The 27,140-nt window shown below is 45.6% G+C and overlaps 1 protein-coding gene across 5 annotated transcripts in view; it reads right to left on the reverse strand.

The window, feature by feature from the left end:
• dzank1 (double zinc ribbon and ankyrin repeat domains 1) overlaps positions 1–27,140 on the reverse strand; it is a 134,934-nt gene that overhangs the window by 38,800 nt on the left and 68,994 nt on the right. For all 5 annotated transcript variants that reach the window (XM_063056400.1, XM_063056397.1, XM_063056398.1 and 2 more), the window contains one exon: positions 18,898–19,123. In XM_063056400.1, the coding sequence (XP_062912470.1) occupies positions 18,898–19,123 (226 nt within the window). The remainder of the gene's footprint in view (positions 1–18,897; positions 19,124–27,140) is intronic.

Consider the following 27,140-nt stretch of genomic DNA (forward strand, 5'->3'; position numbering starts at 1 on the left):
GGGCATGTGTAGCACTTGTTCCGCTTACACGGATAAGTGCCAGGAGGGAGATCAGTGGGGAGGGATGGGGGGGACGAATGGACAAGGGAGTTGCGTAGGGAGCGATCCCTGCGGAATGCAGAGGAGGGGGGGAGGGAAAGATGTGCTTAGTGGTGGGATCCCGTTGGAGGTGGCGGAAGTTACGGAGAATAATATGTTGGACCCGGAGGCTGGTGGGGTGGTAGGTGAGGACCAGGGGAACCCTATTCCTAGTGGGGTGGCGGGAGGATGGAGTGAGAGCAGATGTACATGAAATGGGGGAGATGCGTTTAAGAGCAGAGTTGATAGTGGAGGAAGGGAAGCCCCTTTCTTTAAAAAAGGAAGACATCTCCCTTGTCCTAGAATGAAAAGCCTCATCCTGAGAGCAGATGCGGCGGAGACGGAGGAATTGCGAGAAGGGGATGGCGTTTTTGCAAGAGACAGGGTGAGAACAGGAATAGTCCAGATAGCTGTGAGAGTCAGTAGGCTTATAGTAGACATCAGTGGATAAGCTGTCTCTAGAGACAGAGACAGAAAGATCTAGAAAGGGGAGGGAGGTGTCGGAAATGGACCAGGTAAACTTGAGGGCAGGGTGAAAGTTGGAGGCAAAGTTAATAAAATCAACGAGTTCTGCATGCGTGCAGGAAGCAGTGCCAATGCAGTCGTCGATGTAGCGAAGGAAAAGTGGGGGACAGATACCAGAATAGGCACGGAACATAGATTGTTCCACAAACCCAACAAAAAGGCAGGCATAGCTAGGACCCATACGGGTGCCCATAGCTACACCTTTAGTTTGGAGGAAATGGGAGGAGCCGAAGGGGAAATTATTAAGAGTAAGGACTAATTCCGCTAGACGGAGCAGAGTGGTGGTAGAGGGGAACTGATTAGGTCTGGAATCCAAAAAGAAGCGTAGAGCTTTGAGACCTTCCTGATGGGGGATGGAAGTATATAAGGACTGGACATCCATGGTGAAAATAAAGCGGTGGGGGCCAGGGAACTTAAAATCATCGAAAAGTTTAAGAGCGTGAGAAGTGTCACGAACATAGGTAGGAAGGGATTAAACAAGGAGTGATAAAACCGTGTCGAGGTATGCAGAAACGAGTTCGGTGGGGCAGGAGCAAGCTGAGGCAATAGGTCGGCCAGGACAGGCAGGTTTGTGGATCTTGGGTAGGAGGTAGAAACGGGAAGTGCGGGGTGTGGGAACTATAAGGTTGGTAGCAGTGGATGGGAGATCCCCTGAGCGGATAAAGTCGGTGATGGTGTGGGAGACAATGGCCTGGTGCTCCTTAGTGGGGTTACGATCGAGGGGTAAATAAGAGGAGGTATCCGCGAGTTGTCGCTGTGCCTCGGCAAGGTAGAGGTCAGTACACCAGACTACAACAGCACCTCCCTTATCGGCGGGTTTAATAATAAGGTTAGGATTAGTGCGGAGGGAGTGGAGAGCAGAGCGTTCCGAAGGAGTGAGGTCGGAATGGGGACAAGGTGCGGTAAAGTCGAGACGGTTGATGTCCCGTCAGCAGTTAGCGATAAAGAGATCCAGAGCAGGCAGAAGACCAGAGCGGGATGTCCATGAAGAAGAGGAGGGTTGAAGACGGGAGAAGGAGTCATCGGTGGGGGTGGAAGAGTCCTTGCCGAAGAAGTAGGCTCGGAGACGGAGACGGCGGAAGAAAAGTTCCGCATCATGGCGAACACGGAACTCGCTGAGATGTGGGCGAAGGGAGACAAATGTGAGGCCCTTACTGAGAACAGAGCGTTCTGCCTCCGACAGTTGAAGGTCGGAGGGGATGGTAAAGACCCGGCACGGATGAGAGCTGGGATCAGAGGGGGGAGGGGGGAGGCTGGGGGTGTCAGTGGAGAGGGGAGGGTTGGGGTGAGAGGAAGGTGGAGCCTCTGAGGGCCCAGGAGTTGACGGTGGGATCTGAGGGAGACGGGATTGCAGAGTATTGGTGGGGGAAGGGGAGACAGGAGTCACAACAGCAGCACATAAAGACCCGGCCTGGAGCTCAATGCTGGAATCTTGAGAGCTGGGATCAGAGGGGGGAGGGGGGAGGCTGGGGGTGTCAATGGAGAGGGGAGGGTTGGGGTGAGAGGAAGATGGAGCCTCTGAGTACCCAGGAGTTGACGGTGGGATCTGAGGAAGACGGGGCTGCGGAGTGGTGGTGGGGGAAGGGGAGACGGGAGTCACAACAGCAGCACATAAAGACCCGGCCTGGAGTTCAAGGCTGGAGTCGCAGTTGGTGGTTGCGCAATCGCTGTGAAGGTGTCCATGGTCGTTGCTGGAGTCCGGGTTTTGAATATGCCCTGAGGTGCTGGAGCCGGCGAGATCAATGGCAGGAGCCGCAATCTGAAGTTCATGCCTGCTAGTTTTAATTGCTACTCGTGTTCAATTGGCTACTTCTCCCCCGGCTTCTCCTTCTGACTTCTACACGCCACCCTCTCTGCTATGTGGAGATACCTGGTGGCCCTGCCACAGCTCCAGGCCTCTCTCTCCTCTGCTGGTCATGGACCTCTCCGACATCTCACCCTCCACTAGATCATGCCTTCAATTGCCAGTTCTTCACCTCCCTTGCTTCAAGGAAGGATCACAAAGTCACCCGACTCCAGACCGCGGATCACACCATCTCCAACTCCAGTCCCAACGGCCCTGGACACCCCCATATCGTGGTCCCTGTTGCCTCTGGGTCAAACTTCAACTTGATCGGATGTCCCCAGAACATGGTTCTTGCCATCTCCAACTCCAGCTCCAATGGCCCTGGATGTCTCTGGACCAGTGATACAATTGTGGCCAATCCCAGCTCCACTGATACCAAGTGAATCCAGACCCCGGATTCCACAGCCGCCAATGCTGGTTCCTGACCCCGGACGCCTTCAGCCTGCAATAATGTGGCCTCTAGCTGGACCTGGACCTCGACCATGACCACCAGCACCTCCAGGTTGAGACTTCCCTGCTGTATAGCCCCTAGGGTACCGTCCACTTCCCCCACCACCACTCTCTAATCCCGTATCTCTCAGGCTCCACTGTCACTTCTTTGGTCCTTGGAGTCTGCATCTTCCTCACAACCTACCTTCTCTCCTCTGGCATCACCAAATCTCTTCCCCCCTCCGATCCCAGCTCTAATCCTTCTCTTCACCATTCCCTCTGACCTTCCCTCTATGAGGCAGAATGTTCTGTCCTTAGCAAAGTCCTTCATTTGTCCCCCTTCACCTGCACCTCACTGAACTCTATACGCACCACGACGTTGTTCTGTCGCCCATCTGAGCCCACTCCGTTGGCAGGAATTCCACTCAGTGCACGTGCACTGATAACCCTTCTCCCATCTCCAACTCTTCTCCTCTTCTTGTTGCCCCGCTCTGGTTCTCTGCCTGTTCTGAATCCTTTCATCTCGAATTACCAATGAGATATCAACTGTCTCGACTTCAGCACTCTCTCTCCTCCTCTGAATGCACTGCTCTCCAGTCTCTCTGCACCAATCCCAACCCTGCCATCAAACCTGCAGACAAAGTGGTGCCGTTATAGTGTGGTGCACTGACCTCTGCCTTGCTGAGGTCAAGCGACAACTCTCAGACACCTCCTCATAGCTACCCCTTGAAGAGGACCCCACTCCAGACCATCAGAAAGCTGTCTCCAACATCATTACTGACCTCATCCACTCCGGAGAACTCCCATCCACTGCTACCAAACTCATAGTTCCCTTACCCAGCACTGCTTGCTTCTACCTCCTACCCAAGATCCACAAACCAGACTGTCCGGGTAGGCCTATTGTCTCTGCCTGCTCCTGCCCCACTCAACTCATGTCCTCATACCTCAACTCCATTCTATCCCCCTTGTTTCAGCCCCTTCCCACTTTCTCCAGACTCGAAGGGTGCCCATGGGCACTTGCATGGGCCTCAGCTAGGCCTGCCTCTTCATTGGCTATGTAGAACAGTCCATATTTCCAAGCCTTTCCTGGTAATGGTTCCCAACTCTTCCTCCGCTACATTGACGACTGCATTAGTACTGCTTCATGCACCCATGCTGACCTTGTCAATTTCATCAACTTCTCCTCTAACATCCACCCGGTCCTTAAATTCACTTGGTCCATTTTGGAATCTTCCCTCCCCTTTCTCGATCTCTCTGTCTCCATCCCTGGAGATGGACTATTGACTGACATCTTTTATAAACCTACTGATTCCCAGTTATCTTGACTATACCTCTTCCCACCCTGTCTCCTGTAAAAATGCTATTCCCTTTTCTCAGTCCCTTCCTCTCTGCCACATCTGTTCCCGGAATGAGGCTTTCTTTACCAGGACATCAGCGATGCCCTCCTACTTCAAAGTTCAGGGTTTCCCCTCCTCCACCATAGATGCTGCCCTCACCTACATCTCCCCCATCTTCCAAACATCTCCACTCACCCCATCTTCCTGCAGCCCTACCTACCACCCTAGCAGCTTTCGCATTCAACACAACATTCTCAGCAACATCCAACACCTCCAAAAGGATCCTGCCACCAAACATATCTTCCCCCACTTCTATTTGCTTTCCGCAGGGATCAATATATAAAGTGGAAGAGGGTGGCTAAAGTCAATGTAGGTCCCTTGGAAGACAAGAAGGGGAAATTGATATTGGGTGATAAGGAAATGGCTGAGGTTATAGTAGACACGTTGGTAATCATTTACCAAAATTCTCTAGACTCTGGGCAGGTCCCGGCAGATTGGAAGACAGCAAATGTCACGCTACTTTTTAAAAAAGAATGTAGGCAAAAGGCAGGCAACTATAGGCCAGTTATCTTAACATCTATAGTAGGGAAAATGCTTGAAGCTGTCATTAAGGCAGAAATAGCGAAACATTTAGAAAGGAGTGGTTCCATTAGACAGACGCAGCATGGATTCAGAAAGGGCAGGTCCTGTTTGACAAACTTACTGGAGTTCTTTGAGGACTTAATGAGTGCAGTGGATAGAGGGGAACAGGTGGATGTCATACACTTGGATTTCCAGAAGGCGCTCGAAAAGGTGCCGCACAAGAGACTTATAAATAAGATACAGATGCAGGAAGTCAGAGGAAGTGTATTGGCATGGATAGTGGATTGGTTAATCGATAGAAGGCAGAGAGTTGGTATAAATGGCTGTTTCTCCGGTTGGCAGTCAGTGGTGAGTGGGATGCCGCAGGGGTTGGTGCTGGGCCCGCAGCTGTTTACCATTTACATTGATGATTTGGAAGAGGGGACTGAGTGTAGCATAGCAAAATTTGCTGATGACACTAAACTGAGTGGAATAGCAAATTGTACAGAGGATGTGTAGAGTCTGCAGAGGGATATAGATAGGTTAAGTGAGTGGGCCAAGGTCTGGCAGGTGGAATACAACGTTGGTAAATGCGAGATCATCCACTTTGGAAGAAATAATAGAAGAGCAGATTATTATTTAACTGGTGAAAGATTGCAGCATATTGTTGTGCAGAGGGACTTGGGAGTGCTTGTGCATGAATCACAAAATGTTGGCTTGCAGGTGCAACAGGTTACTAAGAAAGCAAACGGAATACTGGCCTTCATTGCTAGAGGGATTGAATTCAAGAGCAGGGAGGTCATTCTGCAACTATACAGGGTACTGGTGAGGCCACACCTGGAGTACTGTGTGCAGTTCTGGTCTCCATACTTGAGGAAGGATATACTGGCTTTGGAGGCAGTGCAGAGGAGGTTCACCAGGTTGATTCTAGAGATGAAGGGGTTAACCTATGAGGAGAGATTGAGTCGCCTAGGACTATACTCTCTGGAATTCAGAAGAATGAGAGGGGATCTTATAGAAGCATACAAAATTTTGAAAGGGATAGACAAGATAGAAGTAGGACAGTTGTTTCTATTGGTAGGTGAGACTAGAACTAGGGGACATTGCCTCAAGATTCAGGGGAGAAGATTTAGGACGGAGATGAGGAGAAACTGTTTTTTCCCAGAGAGTGGTGAATCTGTGGAATTCTCTGCCCAGGGAAGCAGTTGAGGCTTCTTCACTGAATATATTTAAGATACAGTTAGATAGATTTTTACATAGTAGGGGAATTAAGGGTTATGGGGAAAAGGCAGGTAGATGGAGCTGAGTTTACGGACAGATCAGCCATGATCTTATTGAATGGCGGGGCAGGCTCGATGGGCCGGATAGCCTACTCCTGCTCCTATTTCTTATGTTCTTAATCACATCCTGCCATAGCCTGGTGGCCAGAACTGCACACAATGTTCCAAGTGCAATTTCTTAAGTTTCTCATGTTTCCTCTCCCTTCAGATTCCTTCTTCTTCAGCTCTTTATCTTTCCCACCCACTTGTCATCTTCTAGCTATCCTCCTTCCTTAAGTCCACCTTTTTATTCCGGCTACTCCCCTGTTCTTTCCGGTCCTGAAAAAGGGTCTCGGCCTGAAATGTCAACTGTTTATTCATTTCCATAAATCTGCCTGATGAGCTGAGTTCCTCCAGCATTTTGTGTGTGTTGCTTTGGATTTCCAGCATCCGTAGACTTCCTCATGTTTTTGATTTCCTCACAGTTAGTTTCTAGTATCACTGCAGAAAGTAAGTTTGAAGTCAATCACCTTGTGAACTGCAATTAATCATTTTCACCAGTTCTGCTCTGATACCTAATGTCCCAATTACTGTGCACAGCCTGAGAGGCAAACATTCTATTCCTTGGATTGTGATTGAACCCCATTCTCCTGTCTCCTACATGTAACCCTTCATGCCCTTGCTAATTAATAACATACCAAACTCTGCTTTAAATATACCTAATCACTTTTCATCTATAGACATCTGCAGCAATGAATTCCACTGATTCACCACTCTCTGGCTAAAGACATTCCTCCTCATCTCTGTTCTAAAAGAATGTCCTTCTATTCTGAGACTGTGCCCTCCGGTTTTCGACTCTCAACTACAGGAAACATTCTCTCCATGTCCACTCTATCCAGGCTTTTCGATATTTGGTAGGTTTCAGTAAGATCCTCCCCCATTCTTCTAAACTCCAATGAATACAGGCCCAGAGACATCAAATGTTCTTCATACAGATTGTTAACCCCTTCATTTCTAGGATCTTTCTTGTAAACCTCCTCAGCACCCTCTCAAATGCCAGTACATTCTTTATAGAGGGCCCAAAATTGCTCACATTACTCCAAATGTGGTCTGACTAATACCTGATAAAGCCTCAGCATTACATCCTTATTTTTATTATTCAGGTCCTCTGGAAATAGGTGCTTACATTGCATTTGCCTTCCTTAGTACCGGGTTAACCTTTAGGGAATCTTGTCCTAGAACTCCCAAGTCCCTTTGCACCTCCAATTTCTGAACTCACTCCTCATTTAAAGAAAGTCTACACCATTTTTCCTTCTACATATGTGCATGCACACTTTTCTTACACAGTATTCCATCAGCCACTTCTTTATCCATTTTCCTAATCTGACCAAGTCCTTCTGTAGACACCATGCTTCCTCAACGCTCTCTGTCCCCCCCCATGAATCTTGGTATCATCCGCAGACTTGGTTACAAAGCCATCAATTCGGTCAGCCAGATCATTAGCATGTAATGTAAAAAGTAGAGGACTCTACGGAATGCCTCTAGTCGAAACAGACAACTAGGAAAGGCCCCTCTTATTCCCACCATTTGGCTTATGCCCAACCACTCCAATATGGACAAGTCACGTTGAGAGTAGGTAAAAGCACCAACAAAGATAGCCGGAGTGCCTGCTACTGTGGAGTGAGCTTTGGGCACCAGTCTAGGAACCACCTGCCCTTTAAGACAGAAAAGCATACACTGTGACTAATTCATGATACCTACACCTTAGTAATGACTGTGTTTCCATGCGGTTTACATTCCTATCATATGACTTACTAAGGTTGTGTTTGTGAGCTATATCCAATCGTTACTTGGTAATTATGGAGGAAAAAGCAGGTGTTGTCTGACAAAACAGGAATCTACTTGCGTCCTTTCCATTTTACAGTTAGAAAGAAGTTTTAAGTGAAAAAAGCTTCAGTACTGACATGAAGTGCTTGAACACTCACCTATCCAGTGCTAGTCTTGGTTCAGTATTGTAGGCTTTGGGGAAGGAAAATGTGTGTTCTAAGTTTGGACAACACATCTCCACTGCATGATGGACAGAGTTCTGGACTGGTTCGTATAATGTACCAGCTGCTGCTCTTCGAGGAAAATAATTCAGTGACAGTATAGTGCTTGGAGCCAAACAAAACCAAGTCTTGCCTTTTCTTAAGTCAATGTCAAAAGGAAAAAAAAGTTAATGTTTCAAGTATTTAGGCCTAAATCTACTGCAAAAAAAAAATAGGGTGCCCAAGGTGAAACGCAACTGCTGTCTTCTCATCGTGTCCACGGACAGTCTATACATGGCCCAGCCAGAACTGGACAAATTTTTGCGCCTTGTTGTTGTATTTTGGAAGATCTGCAACAGTACAGGGTTCCTCTAGCGATGGGCTTTGCAGAAGATGTTGCATAGTTTGTGGCTCAGTTCCACATTCACAAGGTGTCGGGCTGGTTGTATATCCCCATTTGCTTAGTGACAACTGCTGTGAATAAAAGTCATTGCCAAAGTAAATTTTATTATCAGAGTACAGATATGTCACCATATACAACCCTGAGATTCTTTTTCCTGCGGGCATACTCAGCAAAACAACAGAACAGTAACTATAAAATAAGTAAACTCAAAAATAACTATACTGCCTTGGATACTTTTTGTGGGGGATGACCTTCCGGAAGAATGCCATGGCCACTGGGTTACAGGCACTTAGCATGGGTTCGTGGTGCAGGAGGAGGGAGGGAGAGGGAGAGGAAGAGAAAGAGAGAGGGGGGGGAGAAAGAGAAAGAGAAAGAGAGAGAGAGAGAGAGAGAAAGGGGGAGAGAGAGAGAGAGAGAAAGGGGGAGGGAGAGAGAGAGAGAGGGAGGAAGGGGGAGGGGGAGAGGGAGAGAGGGAGAGAGGGAGGGAGAGGGAGAGGGAGAGGGAGAGGGAGAGGGGAGAGAGGGGGAGGGGGAAGGGGGAAGGGGGAAGGGGAAGGGGGAAGGGGAAGGGGGAAGGGGGAAGGGGAAGGGGAAGGGGAGGGGGAGAGGGAGAGAGAGAGGGGGAGGGAGGGGGAGAGGGGGAGAGAGGGGGAGAGGGGGAGAGGGGGAGAGGGGGAAGGGGGAGAGGGGGAAGGGGGAGGGGAGGGGGAGAGAGGGGGAGAGAGGGGGAGAGAGGGGGAGAGAGGGGAGGGGGAGGGGGAGGGGGAGGAGGGGGAGAGAGGGAGAGGGAGAGGGAGAGGGAGAGGGAGAGGGAGAGGGAGAGGGAGAGGGAGAGGGAGAGGGAGAGGGAGAGGGAGAGGGAGAGGGAGAGGGAGAGGGAGAGGGAGGGCTATATTGATAGGGGACTCCATAGTGAGGGGAACAGACAGGAGATTCTGTGTACCTGAATGGGACACCCAGATAGTATGTTGCCTCCCAGGTGCCAGGGTCAGGGATGTCTCAGATCGCATCCGCAACATTCTGTACAGGGAGAGAAAGCAGTCAGCAGTCAGATATCTTTTTACATATTGGTACCAATGACATGGGAAGGAAAAGCAAAGAGAACCTGAAAAGAGAATTTAGAGAGCTAGGTGGAAAACTGAGAACCAGGACCTCCCAGGTAGTAATTTCTGGATTGCTGCCTGTGCCATGCACCATTGAGGGTAGAAACAGGATGATTTGGTAGATAATTGCGTGGCTGAGAAGCTGGTGCAGGGGCCAGGGCCTCAGGTTCTTGGATAATTGGGATCTCTTCTGGAGGAAGTTTGACCTGTTCAAAAGTGATGAGTTGCACTTGAACCTGAGGGTGACCAATATTCTCGCGGGCAGGTTTGTTAGAACTGTTGGGGAGGGTTTAAACTAACTTGGCAGGGGTGTGGAAACCGGAGTGAAGAGACTCAGAGTAGGACAAATGGTAAAAAAGTAAAGATAGCGTGCAGTCAGATTGTCAGGAAGGGCAGGCAGCTGATGGGGCTTAGTTGCAGCCAACAGGCTGAGTATCAAATCATTAGGGATGTAGAATCAGAAAGGATAGCAAATACAGTATTCAAGGTGTTGTATCTAAATGCTCGTAGAATAAGAAATAAGGTGGATGAACTTGTTGCAATATTACAGATTGCCAGGTATGATGCTGTGGCCATCACTGAATTGTGGCTGAAGGATGGTTGTAGTTGGGAGCTAAATGTCCAAAGTTACACGTTATATCAGAGGGATAGGAAGGCAGGCAGAGGGGTTGGTGTGGCTGTACTGGTAAAGAATGGCATCAAATCAATAGAAAGATGTGACATAGGATTGGAAGATGTTGAATCCTTGTGGGATTGAGTTAAGAAGTTGCAAGGGTATTAGGACATTGATTGCAGTTATATACAGGCCTCCCAACAGTGGCTGGGAGGTGGATCACAGATTACAACAGGAAATAAAAAAAGCATATCAAAAGGGCAAAGTTATGGTAGCTATGGGAGATTTTAACATGCAGGTCTATTGGGAAAATCAGGTTGGCAGTGGATCTCAAGGGAGTGAGTTTGTTGAATGCCTAAGAGATGGCTTTTTACAGCAGACTGTCGTTGAGCCTACTAGGGGATCAGCTATACTGGATTGGGGGTTATGTAATGAACCGGAAGCGATTAGGGAGGCTAAGGTAAAAGAACACTTAGGAACCAGTGATCACAATATGATTGTGTTCAACTTGAAATTTGAGAGGGAGAAAGTGAAGTCTGATGTAGCAGTATTTCAGTGGAGTAAAGGAAACTGCGGTGGTCTGAGAGAGGAGTTGGCCAAAGTAAATTGGAAGGAGCTGCTGGCAGGGATGTCCGCAGAGCATTAATGGCATGCGTTTCTGGGAAAAATGAGGAAGGTGCAGGATATACGTATGTATTGCAAAAATGATGAAATACTCAGGTGGTAAAATAGTACAACCATAGCTGACACAGGAAGTCAAAGCTATTGTAAAAGCGAAAGAAAGGGCATACAACAAAGCAAAAATTAGTGGGAAGATAGCAGGTTGGGAAATTTTTAAAAACCTACAAAGAGCAACTAAAAAATCATTAGAAGGGAAAAGATGAGATATGAAAGCAAGCTAGCAAATAATATCAAAGTGGATAGTAAAAGTTTTTTCAAGTATGTTAAAAATAAAAGAGAAATTAGAGTGGATATAGGACCACTAGAAAATGAGGCAGGAGAAATAATAACAGCGGACAAGGAGATGGCTGATGAACTAAATGAGTATTTTGCATCAGTCTTCACTGTGGAAGACACTAGCAATATGTCTGATGTTGTAGTGTGTGAAGGAAGAGAAGTGGGTGCAGTTACTATTACAAGAGAGAAGGTGCTCAAAAAGCTGAAAGACCTGAAGGTGCATAAAGGACAAGAGGAACTGCGCTCTTGGGTTCTGAGAGAGGGAGAAGAAGATTGTGATGGCATTAGAAATGATCTTTCAAAAATCATTGGACTCTGGCATGATGCCGGAGGACTGGAAAATTGCAAATGTCACTCCACTCTTTAAAAAAGGAGGAAGGCCACAGAAAGGAAATTATAGACCGGTTAGGCTGACCTCAGTGGTTGGGAAGATGTTAGAGTCAATTGTTAAGGATGAGGTGATGGAGTACTAGGTGACTCTGGACAAGGTAGTGCAAAGTCAGCATGGTTTCATTCAGGGAAAATCTTGCCTGACGAACCTGTTGGAATTCTTTGAGGAGATTACAGGTAGGATAGATAAAGGGGATGTATTGGATGATGTATATTTGGACTTTCAACAAGCCTTTGACAAGGTGCCACACATGAGGCTGCTTACCAAGTTTTGAGCCCATGGTATTACAGGAAAGTTACTGGCATGGTTATAGCATTGGCTGATTGGATGGAAGCAATGAGTGGGAATAAAAGGATCCTTTTCTGGTTGGCTGCCAGTGACTAGTGGTGCTCTACAGGGATTGGTGATGGGACCACTTCTTTTTATGCTGTATATCAATGATTTAGATGATGGAATAGGTGGTTTTGTTGCCAAGTTTGCAGATGATACTATGATTGGTGGAGGGGCAAGTAGTGTTGAGGAAACAGGTAGGATGCAGAAGTATTTAAACAGATTAGGAGAATGGCAAGAAAATGGCAAATGAAATACAATGTTGGAACATGCATGGTCATGCACTTTGGTAGTAGAAATAAATGTGCAGAATATTTTCTAGACGGGGAGAAAATCCAGGAATCTGAGATACAAAGGGACTTGGGAGTCCTTGTGCAGAACACCCTAAAGGTTATCTTGCAGGTCGAGTCAGTAGAGAGGAAGGCAAATGCCATATTAGCATTTATTTCAAGAGGTCTAGAATACGAGAGCAAGGATGTGATGTTGGGGCTTTATAAGGCACTGCTGAGGCCTCACCTTGAGTATTGTCAACAGTTTTGGGCCCTTCATCTTAGAAAAGATATGCTGGCATTGGGAGAGGGTCCAGAGGAGGTTCTGAAGGATGATTCCAGGAATGAAAGGGTTACCATACGAGGAACATTTGACGGCTCAGGGTCTGTACTCACTGGAATTCAGAAGGATGAGGGGGGATCTCATTGAAACCTTTTGGCTCACCTGAGGACTGGGAGAAATTCAGAGTTCAGCAGAGGAGGACAAAGGGCTTAATTAGGAAGGGGAGAAAAGATTATGAGAGAAAACTGGCAGGGAACATAAAAACGGACTGTAAAAGCTTTTATAGATATGTGAAAAGGAAAAGACTGGTAAAGACAAACGTAGGTCCCCTACAGACAGAAACAGGTGAATTGATTATGGGGAGCAAGGACATGGCAGACCAATTGAATAATTACTTTGGTTCTGTCTTCACTAAGGAGGACATAAATAATCTTCCAGAAATAGTAGGGGACAGAGGGTCCAGTGAGATGGAGGAACTGAGCGAAATACATGTTAGTAGGGAAGTGGTGTTAGGTAAATTGAAGGGATTGAAGGCAGATAAATCCCCAGGGCCAGATGGTCTGCATCCTAGAGTGCTTAAGGAAGTAGCCCAAGAAATAGTGGATGCATTAGTGATAATTTTTCAAAACTTGTTAGATTCTGGACTAGTTCCTGAGGATTGGAGGGTGGCTAATGTAACCCCACTTTTTAAAAAAGGGGGGAGAGAGAAACCGGGGAATTATAGACCGGTTAGCCTAACGTCAGTGGTGGGGAAACTGCTGGAGTCAGTTATCAAAGATGTGATAACAGCACATTTGGAAAGCGGTGAAATCATCGGACAAAGTCAGCATGGATTTGTGAAAGGAAAATCATGTCTGACGAATCTCATAGAATTTTTTGAGGATGTAACTAGTAGAGTGGATAGGGGAGAACCAGTGGATGTGGTATATTTGGATTTTCAAAAGGCTTTTGACAAGGTCCCACACAGGAGATTAATGTGCAAACTTAAAGCACACGGTATTGGGGGTAAGGTATTGGTGTGGATGGAGAATTGGTTAGCAGACAGGAAGCAAAGAGTGGGAATAAACGGGACCTTTTCAGAATGGCAGGCGGTGACTAGTGGGGTACCGCAAGGCTCAGTGCTGGGACCCCAGTTGTTTACAATATATATTAATGACTTGGATGAGGGAATTAAATGCAGCATCTCCAAGTCTGTGGAGGACACGAAGCTGGGTGGCAGTGTTAGCTGTGAGGAGGATGCTAAGAGGATGCAGGGTGACTTGGATAGGTTGGGTGAGTGGGCAAATTCATGGCAGATGCAATTTAATGTGGATAAATGTGAAGTTATCCACTTTGGTGGCAAAAATAGGAAAACAGATTATTATCTGAATGGTGGCCGATTAGGAAAAGGGGAGGTGCAACGAGACCTGGGTGTCATTATACACCAGTCATTGAAAGTGGGCATGCAGGTACAGCAGGCAGTGAAAAAGGCGAATGGTATGCTGGCATTTATAGCAAGAGGATTCGAGTACAGGAGCAGGGAGGTACTACTGCAGTTGTACAAGGCCTTGGTGAGACCACACCTGGAGTATTGTGTGCAGTTTTGGTCCCCTAATCTGAGGAAAGACATCCTTGCCATAGAGGGAGTACAAAGAAGGTCCACCAGATTGATTCCTGGGATGGCAGGACTTTCATATGAAGAAAGACTGGATGAACTGGGCTTGTACTCGTTGGAATTTAGAAGATTGAGGGGGGATCTGATTGAAACATACAAAATCCTAAAGGGATTGGACAGGCTAGATGCAGGAAGATTGTTCCCGACGTTGGGGAAGTCCAGAACAAGGGGCCACAGTTTGAGGATAAAGGGGAAGCCTTTTAGGACCGAGATTAGGAAAAACTTCTTCTCACAGAGAGTGGTGAATCTGTGGAATTCTCTGCCACAGGACAAACAGTTGAGGCCAGTTCATTGGCTATATTTAAGCGGGAGTTAGATATGGCCCTTGTGGCTACGGGGATCAGGGGGTATGGAGGGAAGGCTGGTGCAGGGTTCTGAGTTGGATGATCAGCCATGATCATAATAAATGGCGGTGCAGGTTCGAAGGGCCGAATGGCCTACTCCTGCACCTATTTTCTATGTTTCTATGTTTCTATGAATGTTAAAAGGCCTAGACAGAGTAGATGTGGAAAGGATGTTTCCTATGGTGGGAGAGTTTAGGATAAGAGGGCACAGTGTCAGGATAGAGGGGTGCCCTTTCAAAACAGAGATGCGGAGAAATTTCTTTAGCCAAAGGGTGGTGAATTTGTGGAATTCATTGTCACATGGAGCTGTGGAGGCCAGGTCATTGGGTGATATTTAAGGCAGAGATTGATAGGTTCTTGATTGGACATGGCATCAAAGATTATGGGGGAAGGCCGGGAATTGGGGTTGAGGAGGAGAACAAAAAATGATCAGCCATGATTGAATGGTGGAGCAGACTTGATGGGCCAGATGGCCTAATTCTGCTCCTATGTCTTTTGGTCTTATAAAAGGATCAATGAAATATCAAGAGCGCAGAAGAGAAAATACTGTGCAAATGGAAATAAATAACAAGAACATGAGATAACAAGATAAAGAATCCTTTCAGTGAGGTCAATGGTGGGTTACCATGTGCTCACTCCCATTCCCCACCAAACCACAAAGGTTTCCAAACTATAACACAAAGAATAAAGCAGCGATCACCTGGCTCCTCCAGAATAGACCCAAGACTAAACCTTTAGACAGTCACAGGAGGATGAACTTCATTGAGACCTCTGTAATAGCTCTGCTGTTAGCCAGTCACAGTGGGTGTCCCTGCCACCACACCACCTTGGCCAAAAAAGAGCAGATACAAACGAACAAATGCACATGGACACACTCAGGAATAAGAGCAGTCCTCTTCCAAAATGAAGTGAGCACACAACAGATTTTGATATTTAGCCCAATTATAGTAGATCTGCGGTGGATGGGGTGTCCATTCTGGTGAAGAGGCCTGTCATGTCCATTCTAGCTCACTCACCTTTGGTCCCTACTGAACACTCAGCTCTCACCTGTGGCTCCAAGTAGCTATTTGCATGCAACAGCGGCTCCAGCCTGGCACACCGCTTTGACAGGCAGACTAAACCAGGTGAGGGTAGTCAGAGGGCCTCAGATAGGGCCATGCCTGCTTTAGCATGCAAAGTTAGCTCTGGTGGACTGGGTGGATGAAAGCAACAATGAGGTCCAACAGTTTTCCAATGCTTTGTGGAGAGTGAAGGGCCTGACGAAGCACAGAAGATGTCCTGGCTATCCACTGCAATTAAAGAAAACCCCAGTTGTGACGACTACTCATACCACAGGACCCAGACTTTCGAGGCTGAGAGAGTGGAACTGCCCAGTGCAAAAGCTTTTCCTCTTTAAAAACTCTCATGCAGAGGCTTCCTGTGATTGTCGGATATGGCAGTCAACCGGCACAATTAATTAATTAATGGCTCCGTCTGTCTAAGTAGACAATGGATGCGCCCGGTCTGGGGCACAGACCTGGGCGATGAATATGGAGATCCTGGGCGTCCCAGACATCAAGATCTCCCTCTCAGCCTCACGGATGTGGTCCAAAGGAATGCGAAGCAGTACATTTGGCATCAGCTTGGCCACAGGAGCAGCCGGGAGGTGACGTGATACGTCATCCAACCGCCTGAGGGGCTCCACTCCGGATGTGTGTAGGGTTTACTCCTTAGCCTTCTCTTCTCCCGAAGATACTTACACGGCAGTGGGATCTGTAACCCTGGATAGGGGCCCATACCGGGTACTGTCTGCCGGAGCCTGCTGAGCCCGAGACTCATGTAAGGCAGGGTTGTCACGCCCTGTAGTAGTGACATAAGAAGCCACTACCCACTACCTGCACAATATACCTGCACTTTCCTTAAATGCCATAATAATTTTGATTAATAAAAATTAGCAACCTAAGAGTTACAACCATCAGTCAACCCTACATCACTCATGCTTTGTGAAGATATACATACACTTGGGCAGTAGCTGCAAATGACCACATCTATTTACACAGGCGCACACAGATTCACCAGGAGGAAAACGAAGTCTACTGAAGTCCCCAGCCCCTAGGATAGCTACTGGAACAGCACCTAGTAAATATCCAAACTGCAAGGTACACAGGGAAAAGTTCAGGCACCTGCTTAAAAAACAGCCACAGGCTGAACCATCTTGGAATGCAGAAAAAGGCAGCTCAAATCAATTTGGCAAGCTTCTAAGAGTAGGAATTCTAGCCAGTAAGAAGCTTCTGTCTTATTCTGTCTCACAGAAAGAACCATTAGAAAGGTTTATAGGCTTTGCTGCTACCAGATTCAATTCCCATAATCCTCCACATATTTCAATGACTCCCAAGTATTCTGTTTCTCCCAAGTGCTGCTCATACCCATCCTCAATAATTCACGTTGGCTCTCTAAACCCACAGAGCTTCAATCTGCCCTTGGTCATATTCTGCCCCTTGTCTGTAGCACTAGGCAGTCCTAAATAATTCAGTCCTCTGACCCACGACTCAGGATTTCCTTCACTCAATTCACTGGGCATCATGCCTTCAGCCGTTCTGAACTGAATTCTGTTTCTCATTTCACAAGCCCCTCTACAACTGAAAACTTTTCTTCAATCCTAACCTTTTCCCTGTGCTTTTCCACATCCTTGTCCAAATTATAAGCTGAGCTCTGTTGTGAATCTGAAGGCTAGAGCATGGTTTGAAGTGAGATTGCTTGTAAAGGTCCTGGGCTTATTATTATACTCTGTCAGTGACCACTTTATTTTGTACACCTGTACAACTGCATGATCAAGAGGTTCAGTTGTTGTTCTAACCAAACATCGGAATGGGGAAGAAATTTGATCTACATCACTTTGTGGAATGATAGTTGGTGCCAGATGGGGTGGTTTGAGTATCTCAGAAACTGCTGATCTCTTGGGATTTTCAAACTCAGCAGTCTCAAAAGTTTACAGAGAATGGTGCAATAAACAAAAACAATCCAGTGAGCAGCAGTTCTGTGGGCAGAAATGCCTTGTTAATGAGAGAAGTCAGGGAGAACGGTCAGACTGGCTCAAGCCGAGAGGTAGGCAGCAGTAACTCAATTAACCACACATTACATCAGAGGTGTGCAGAACAGCATCCCTGAACGCACAACACATCGAACCTTGAGGAGGATGGGCGACAGCAACAGAAATTTGTGAAGGTACACTCAGTGACCACTTCAACAGGCACAGGAGGTACCTAATACAGTGGCTACCGAGTGTATAATTGAAAATTTAACTTAAAAAAAAAATCATATCTCATTGTTATACAGATAACTATAGGCAGCCATGTTTGGCAAGTTTTATTGCTTCACAAATGAAATATTTGGCTTTCTGCTTCCTGAGCTGTGGATCCTCGGAGGTTAAGTGGACAAGAAACATACTGCTCCCGGATTTTAGTCGATATTCTGTCTTGAGGAGTACTTCACTCTCCAAAAATGATCTACTCTCCAGGACCTGTTCAAGATTTGAACATTAACCTAATTCATCCAAGAACCATTCAGCAGTACCATCTCATTCTACCAGGCAATTCTGATGAGGTGTTTTTTCACCCCAGTGATATTTTATCCTACCAAACCCAGTGAAGTATTCCATTCGCAATGATATGTCATCCCGTGTTACTTAACCCAACAGAAGTGACCCATGCCATTAGCGTCTCTCCTCTCTGATGTGAACCAGATTGGGACTCATTCACCACTCTACTGAAACACTCTGCACCAGGTTCTGTTTTCAGAAAGCATTGCCTCTTACCATAACTCACTTATCAAGAGCACATCACCTGCTGAATTGATGGAGGACTTGTTTGTTGTAATGTCACGCTCTATCAAGTGAACCTGACCAACTCTTGTTCACCAGGGCAGAAACTTCGCAGCGCCAGAGTATCAAGAAAATTACCTCGCTCTAAATCTTAGCTCACCAGAGTTCTGGTTTTGGACAAAAACACCCAGTCCTAGTCAGAGATTCTAACTGCTCAGATAGTTGTTTTACATTAATGTCATTTGGTTTGTCTGTTTGAACTTCACAGGCCTAATTTCTCTGCTTTCATTGGCCGAGCAGAGACTATTAGCAGGACAATATTATGGATACACTGGTCACTATCTACATGTAGGTAAAATGATCGAGATGCAACAAAGAGCATATCCAATTTCTAAGTAAATGTTGGCTGATCACAGTGTGAACTTTAAGCATCTTATTCTTCGTAAAAAGCCAAGATCAACCACAGATCCTGTGAGGATTTCTTTGAAGGTACATGTTGGGTGTAGACAATAAAATGTGGAATATATGTCTTTGTACATTAAATGGTAAACGGGCTCCTCAGTTCTAATAAAACAAGCGGAGAGCGGATAAAACAGTATCATTCCAGCAACACTGTGCGGTGGTTTTCTTTGGACTGCTCAATCTTGGCCACGTAAATAGACTTTAAACATATAGGCGACATCACTGACCTCTTCCAGGACTGACAGCGGTTAAAGGGGGTCGTTGACTGGTCACCTTCTGCTGCTTTTCTTGTTGAGAGGTGATCTCCATTTCCTTCTTCTCCATCATCTTGCAGGATGGGTAAAAAAGGCCCACTGTCTGGGTCGCCTGATCCTCCTTATTAGATCCAAGCCTGAACTGTGGCAATGGGATGGTCAAAGGTTGCCAGGTTGCAGAAGCACGCACGTCTGTGGTCTTTATGGCAAAGGAAAAATAAAGAGCAAAGTAAGTGGTATTCAGCTTCAGAATCAGGATCAGGTTTAATATCACCGGCATACGTTGTAAAATTTGTTGTCTTTGCGGCAGCAGTACAATGCAAAACACAATAATAGAAGAAACCATCATGAATTACACCAAGCAATGAGAAGTGGGCATGCCCTGGATGATGGGGGTTTTTAATGATGGATGCTGCCTTTTTGAGGCATCGCTCCTTGAGAATGTCCTGGATACTATGGAAACCAGTGCTCACGATGGAGTTACTAAGTTCACAACTCTCTGCAGATTATTTTTGTCCTGTGCAGTAGCAACCACCCCCCCCCCATCATATCAGATGGTGATGCAGCCTGTTACAATGCTATCCACAGTACCCCTGTAGAAATTTGCAAATGTTTTTAGTGACATACCAAATCTCCTCAAACTCTTCATGAAATATAGCCACTATTGTGCCTTCTTTGTATTTGCATTGATATGTTGGGTCCAGGATAGATCCTCAGAGGTTTTGATATTGGCACCCAGGAACCTGAAATTGTTCACTTTTTCCATTTCTGATCCCTCTGTGAGGACTGGTGTGTTCCCTCATTTTACCCTTTCTGAAGTTCTTTGGTCTTACTGATGCTGAGTGCAAGGTTGTTGCTGCGACACCACTCAGCTAGTTGATATACCTTGCTCCTGTACGCCTTCTCGTTACCATCTGAAATTCTGGCGACATTAGTTGTGTCATCAGCAAATTTACTGATGGCTTTTGAGCTGTGGCTAGCCACACAGTCATGTGTGTAGACAGAGCAGAGCAGTAGGCCAAGCACACATCCCTGAGGTGTAACACATTGTTATCTTTCAGTTAGGAAGTTGAGGATCCAGTTGCAGAGGAAGGTACAGAGGCCCAGGTACTGAATCTTTTCGATCAGAACCATAGGAATGATTGTGTTAAATGTTGAGCTGTAGTCAATGAACAGCCTCCTGACATAGATATTTATATTGTCCAGGTGATCCAAGGCCAATGAGATCACATCGGCTGTAGACCTATTGCAGCAATAGGCGAATTGCAGTGGAACCAGGTCCTTGCTGACACGGGAGTTCAAAACCAACCTCTCAAAGCACTTCTTCATCGTAGATGTGAGTTCTACTGGATGATAGTCATTCAGGCAGTACACTTTGCTCTTCTTGGGCACTGGTATGTTTGTTGCCCTTTTGAAGCAGGTGGGAACTCTGACTGTAGCAAAGAAATATTCAAAATGTCTCTGAATACCCCCTCCAGTTGGTTGGCCCAGGTTTTCAGAGTACTCCATTGGGGCCTGTGCCATACAAGGGTTCACTGTCTTGAAAGACAGCTTGATATCAGACTTTGAGACACAGATCACAGGGTCATTGGGTGTTTCAGGGATTCTCCTAGCTGTAGTTTGATTCTTCATTTCAAAGTGTGCATATAAGGTATTGAGCTCATCTGGCAGTGAAGCATCACTGCCATTCGTGACGTTGGGTTTCACATTGTAGAAAGTAATGGCCTGCAAACCCTGCCAGAGTTGACATACATTCAAACCCACCTCCAACTTTGTTTGGAATTGTTCTTCTGCTCTTGAGCTAACCCTCCGCAAGTCATAGCTGGTTTTCTTGTACAGACCTGGACTGCCAGACATGAATGCCACAGAGCTAGCCCTCGGCAGACGCCGAACCTTCTGGTTCATCCATGGCTTTTGATTTGGGTATGTACGGTCTTTTCCTGTAGGCACACACTCACCCACGCAGCTTTTAATGAAGTCAGTGACAGTTGTGGCGTACTCATTCAGACTCGAAGATGAATCCTTGAATACAGTTAATGTCCACCGATTCAAAGCAGTCTTGTAAATGCTCCTGCACCTCCCCTGTTCATACCTTCTTGGTTTTCACTACTGGTGCTGCAGTCTTCAGTCTCTGCCTCTACTCAGGGAGTAGAAGTACAGGTGATCAGATTTTCCAAAGTGCGGGCGTGGGATGGCACAGTAAGTGCTTTTGATGGTGGTGTAACAGTGATCCAGTGTGTTGTTTTCTCTGGTTCTACAAGAGATTTGTTGGTAATAATTATTTATAGACTTTTTTCATGCTGGCCTGGTTAAAATTCCCCCAAATGATAAGGAAGGCATCAGGATGCGCTGGTTCATGCCTGTTTATTCTGTCTTCAGCCAGTTTACACTGGCCTGAGGTGGGATGTACACTGCTACCAAGATGATTGCTGAAACCTTCCACAAGTTTACAGAGCCAGCACAATATGCTCAATTCACGCTTCTTGCTGTGCTATCTGAACACAGATACAAACCAGCTACCACATTCATAACATTTTTCACTGTTCTAGTTTGATATATATCTAATGGGGAATTGGCACCGGACGGTGTTACATAGAAACATAGAAAATAGATGCAGGAGTAGGCCATTCGGCCCTTCGAGCCTGCACCGCCATTCAGTACGATCATGTCTGATCATCCAACTCAGAACCCTGTACCTGCCTTCTCTCCATACACCCTGATCCCTTTAGCCACAAGGGCCATATCTAACTCCCTCTTAAATATAGCCAATGAACTGGCCTCAACTATTTCCTGTGGCAGAGAATTCCACAGATTCACCACTCTCTGTGTGAAGAAGTTTTTCCTCATCTCGGTCCTAAAAGGCTTCCCCTTTATCCTCAAACTGTGACCCCTCATTCTGGACTTCCCCAACATCGGGAACAATCTTCCTACATCTAGCCTGTCCAATCCCTTTAGAATTTTATATGTTTCAATAAGATCCCCCCTCAATCTTCTAAATTCCAGAGAGTATAAGCCTAGCCGATCCAGTCTTTCATCATATGAAAATCCTGCCATCCCAGGAATCAATTTGGTGAACCTTCTTTCTACTCCCTCTATGGCAAGGATGTCCTTCCTCAGATTAGGGGACCAAAACTGCACACAATACTCTAGGTGTGGTCTCACCAAGGCCTTGTACAACTGCAGTAGTACCTCCCTGCTCCTGTACTGGAATCCTCTTGCTATGAATGCCAGCGTACCATTCGCCTTTTTCACTGCCTGCTGTACCTGCACGCCCACATTCAATGACTGATGTACAATAACACCCAGGTCTTGTTGCACCTCCCCTTTTCCTAATCGGCCACCATGTGACATTTGCAAGCTGCTCCTAACATATCCTTAGCTTGTGTTGGCTATTAATGCAAATGACTGTATGTTCGATGTACAAGTGAGGAATCATTTAGTCAGGAAGATTAACAATCATTTTGTTTTTCAATATCATCCTGAATGCTTATTCTCAACCATATATAGCTAAGGTGTCTAAAACCTTTGAACAGGACTGCAGTAATTTTAGGTATTGCACTGTTCTGCTCCCGCAAAAAAAAAACATGACATGCATAAGTGATAATAACCCTGATTCTGATGTGGGTCTCTGTTGTGGACTGAGAGTGGGAAAGGGACCGGGAGAGGGAAATCATGGTTGGGAAAAGGAGGAAGGAAAGGGGAGGGAGCAGGAACCACCAGAAAAACATTCTGTAATATAGAACATATAGAATAGTACAGCACAGTACAGGCCCTTCGGCCCACAATGTTGTGCCGACCCTCAAACCCTGCCTCCCATATAAGCCCCACCTTAAATTCCTCCATATACCTGTCTAGTAGTCTCTTAAATTTCACTAGTGTATCTGCCTCCACCACTGACTCAGGCAGTCCATTCCACGCACCAACCACTCTCTGATTAAAAACCTTCCTCTAATATCCCCCTTGAACTTCCCACCCCTTACCTTAAAGCCATGTCCTCTTGTATTGAGCAGTGCTGCCCTGGGGAAGAGGCGCTCGCTATCCACTCTATCTATTCCTCTTATTATCTTGTACACCTCTATCATGTCTCCTCTCATCCTCCTTCTCTCCAAAGAGTAAAGCCCTAGCTCCCTTAATCTCTGATCATAATGCATACATTCTAAACAAGGCAGCATCCTGGTAAATCTCCTCTGTACCCTTTCCAATGCTTCCACATCCTTCCAATAGTGAGGTGACCAGAACTGGACACAGTACTCTAAGTGTGGCCTAACCAGAGTTTTATAGAGCTGCATCATTACATCGCGACTCTTAAACTCCATCCCTCAACTTATGAAAGCTAACACCCCATAAGCTTTCTTAACTACCCTATCCACCTGTGAAGCAACTTTCAGGGATCTGTGGACATGTACCCCGAGATCCCGCTGCTCCTCCACACTACCAAGTATCCTGCCATTTACTTTGTACTCTGCCTTGGAGTTTGTCCTTCCAAAGTGTACCACCTTATACTTCTCCGGGTTGAACTCCATCTGCCACTTCTCAGCCCACTTCTGCATCCTATCAATGTCTCTCTGCAATCTTTGACAATCCTCTACACTATCTACAACACCACCAACCTTTGTGTCGTCTGAAAACCTGCCAACCCACCCTTCTACCCCCACATCCAGGTCGTTAATAAAAATCACGAAAAGTAGAGGTCCCAGAACAGATCCTTGTGGGACACCACTAGTCACAATCCTCCAATCTGAATGTACTCCCTCCACCACCACCCTCTGCCTTCTGCAGGCAAGCCAATTCTGAATCCACCTGGCTAAACTTCCCTCGATCCCATGCCTTCTAACTTTCTGAATAAGCCGACCGTGTGGAACCTTGTCAAATGCCTTACTAAAATCCATATAGATCACATCCACTGCACTACCCTCACAATCAATAAACCAAATGTTTGGAATCAAATAACCTAGTCTGGTGTCTCAGGGCTGGGTGTGCCTACACCTGCATCATCCCCCCCACCCCTGGCATTCCTTCTCTGTCACCTGTCCTGCACCCCTCCCATGGCACTCTACCCTCACCATTCCCAACATCTTCTGCTCTGCCAGATTTACAAACTCGCTCTCCGCTCCACATTGACAAATACAGTACTTTACAAAAGTCTTAGGCACCATAGCTATATATATGTGTCTAAAACTTCTGCACAGTACAGTACTGTATGTCATGAAATTTGTTGTTTTGTGGAAGCAGTACAGTGCAATACATTAAAAATCTATAGATTACAATAAGAAATATGTTTTAAAAATAAATGAAATAAGAAGTGCGAAAAGAGGGTAAGCATAGTGAGGTAGTGTTTATGGGTTTGTTTATTGTTTGGAAGTCAATTGGTAGAGGGGAGAAGGTAATCCTAAAACAATGAATGTGTCTTCAGTTGCTTGTACCTCCTCTCTGTGTTGGTATAATGAGAAGGGAGCACGTCCTGGATGATGGGGTCCTTAATAATGGATACCACCTTTTTGGTAATGGGGTTGATCGAGTTTGTCACCCTCTGCAGCTTTTTTCAATCCTGTGCAGTGGCCACACCATACTAGACAGTGATGCAACCAATTAGAGTGCTCTCTATGGTACAGCTGTAAAAATTTGCTAGTCTTTGGTGACTCTGGCGCCTCCTGCCCTAGGTGGCTGTAACAGGATACACCGCGACATGAGGGTCTAGTCCACGCAACAACTGAGGCCACGCAACTCCCCCACCGCAGGTCTCGCCAACAGACTGGACTTGTAGTATTTTTCCAACAGCGTCTTGCAATCACAAGAAAAACGTTTAAGGCAAACATTTCCTCCTTTTTTTGGACTTGGAGAGGGTGCCGTGACAAAACTATTGGAAGACTCAACTCTGAATTCTCAACTTTCGGTAACTCACCTTCTCCACTGGTGTCAGAACAGATCATTTCTGTTCCAAGTTAGCTCAGTTTTTCTCTCGCCATTACAGCCTGGCAAACAGTATGTCTCAAAGCTTTGACATTAACAACATTTTATGCTTCTTTACCAGGTTATCGCCCTTTAACCCATCTGACCAAAGGACTCATCCCATGACAACCTTGGCCTTATGCTTTCAGAGATCTTCCTTCTATGCTGTCACCACCTTGAAATTTAAATTACAGTCTTATCTCTCTTTCCCAGTATGTACCACCAGGGTCAGGGACAGCTTCTACCCTGCTGTTATTGAACAGTCCCCTTGTATGATAAGATGAACTTTTGACCTTACAATCTGCCTTGTTATGCCGTGCACCTTCGTGTCTGCCCACACTGCACTACGTTTTGTAACTGCAACATTATATTCTGCATTCTGTTAATGTTTTTCCCCTTTGATGTACTAATGCGATGAAATGCTCTGTATGGATGCCATGCAAAAAGCTTTTCACTGCATCTCGGTACAAGTCATAATAATAAACCAATTCACAGGGTTCTTCAAGAAGACATTAGACATAGCGCACAGTAAAGATCCCTACTGGCCCAATAAGCCCGCTCCACCTAATGTCACCCATGTGACCAATTAACCTACTAATCTGTACATTTTCGAAATGTGGGAGGAAATCTATGTAGTCATGGGGGGGAACATACAAACTCCTTACAGACAGCAGCAGGAATTGAACCACGGTCGCTGGCACTATAAACAGCATTATACTATCGTACCACCCCAAGAGCTGTTTCCCTTTCCAGGAATGCTACCTGATCTGTTGAGTTTTTTTAAAAGCATTTTCTGTTTTTCATAAAATTATGTATTGGCATTGAAATCCCTGAATTGACAATCTACTGACACGATCTCAGAAATGCTGCCAACATGACATAGTTGAAGTTGCTAAAATAACAGAGGTCTAAATTTGTACAACAAAATTACAGCAGTCATTTCTACCCCAGGTAAATGTACACTGCCTTCACTAGTAAAAATGAAATGCTACATAGCCTAATTATAATTACTTCCCATTACATCAGTTTAGTTGATATGTCCACTTCATCTCAAAATTAGCTTCTAAATGGGCGGTGTTAAATTAATAACATTAAACTCTGACCATGGTATTGGACAAATATCAAACATCTTTTTAATATTACAACATAAAACATGTAAAATAATGATAATATTCTCAGGTCTTAAAAGTAAATTTTTAAACTGGACTTTAAGGCAAGTATAATTTGGATTTAAAAGTATAAAATAAAAACAGAAAAATGCTGGAAAACCTCAGCAGGTCAGGCAACATCTGTGCAAAGAGAAAGTGAGTCAACTTTTCAGGAGAGAGTTTTCATCAGAGGCAGCCAAGAGAGAAAACAAGATTTTTTTTAAGTTGAAGAGAGGGTGGGGATGGAATGGATAGCATGAAGGGAACCTTTCTGATGAGGCAAGGCCAGGATGGCAATGGGGATAAGCCAGAATGCAGTTGATGAGAACAACAAGAGCATTTAGAAATAACCTAAATGAAGAAGTATAAACACTATAAAATTGGGCAGTTCGGGTGAGAAAGCAAATACTTGTGAAATACAGAACTGCAGCATGCCTCTGAGGTCAGAGAAAGAACAACTGAATCAAAACTACAAATGGACTGGGCAGCTCTGAAACACAGAGATTTACCTGTTGTGGGAGGTGATATGGAGTCTGGAAGTCTGTCTTTTGCCTGGATGGAAGATGAAGAGCTATTCCTCAAGCGTATGGTGGGCCTTGCTAAAAGAGCTCAATAGGTTATGGACTGATGGGTCGGAGAGGGAGTGCACTGGCAGGCAACAGAAAGTTCATAGTTGCCCTTGCGGACTAAATCCAGGTACAGCTGTATTTGATATCTGCACTGTAGTTCTGCATGTTATGAGCACTGAGTACAGCGTGAAATCTGTGTAAGACTGTAAACATACGAGTTGTTTGAGCAATTTAAGAGATTTCCATTAAATGGACTTAATACATTAACGTGATAATGGGCAATAGGGTGATTATATGTAATACAGTACTGCTATTCATACAATTGTTCCTTCTTCATTGAGATAATTAACATTCAATTTAGAGTTGTGTTTAAAACTAACAACAATATGGATGAAAGAAACACAAACTATCATCACCTGACAATATGCCACTTTATACAGCAACTAACAGTTTGCTGGAGGAACTTGATGTGGAGATTCAATGATAGGTTTTAAAAAGTAATTGCATATTACTTCGAGAAAAGAGCAAGAGGATGGGGGTGTTTAATTTG

Source organism: Mobula hypostoma, chromosome 8 (genome assembly GCF_963921235.1).
Source record: "Mobula hypostoma chromosome 8, sMobHyp1.1, whole genome shotgun sequence".
NCBI classification, from domain to species: Eukaryota; Metazoa; Chordata; class Chondrichthyes; order Myliobatiformes; family Myliobatidae; genus Mobula; species Mobula hypostoma.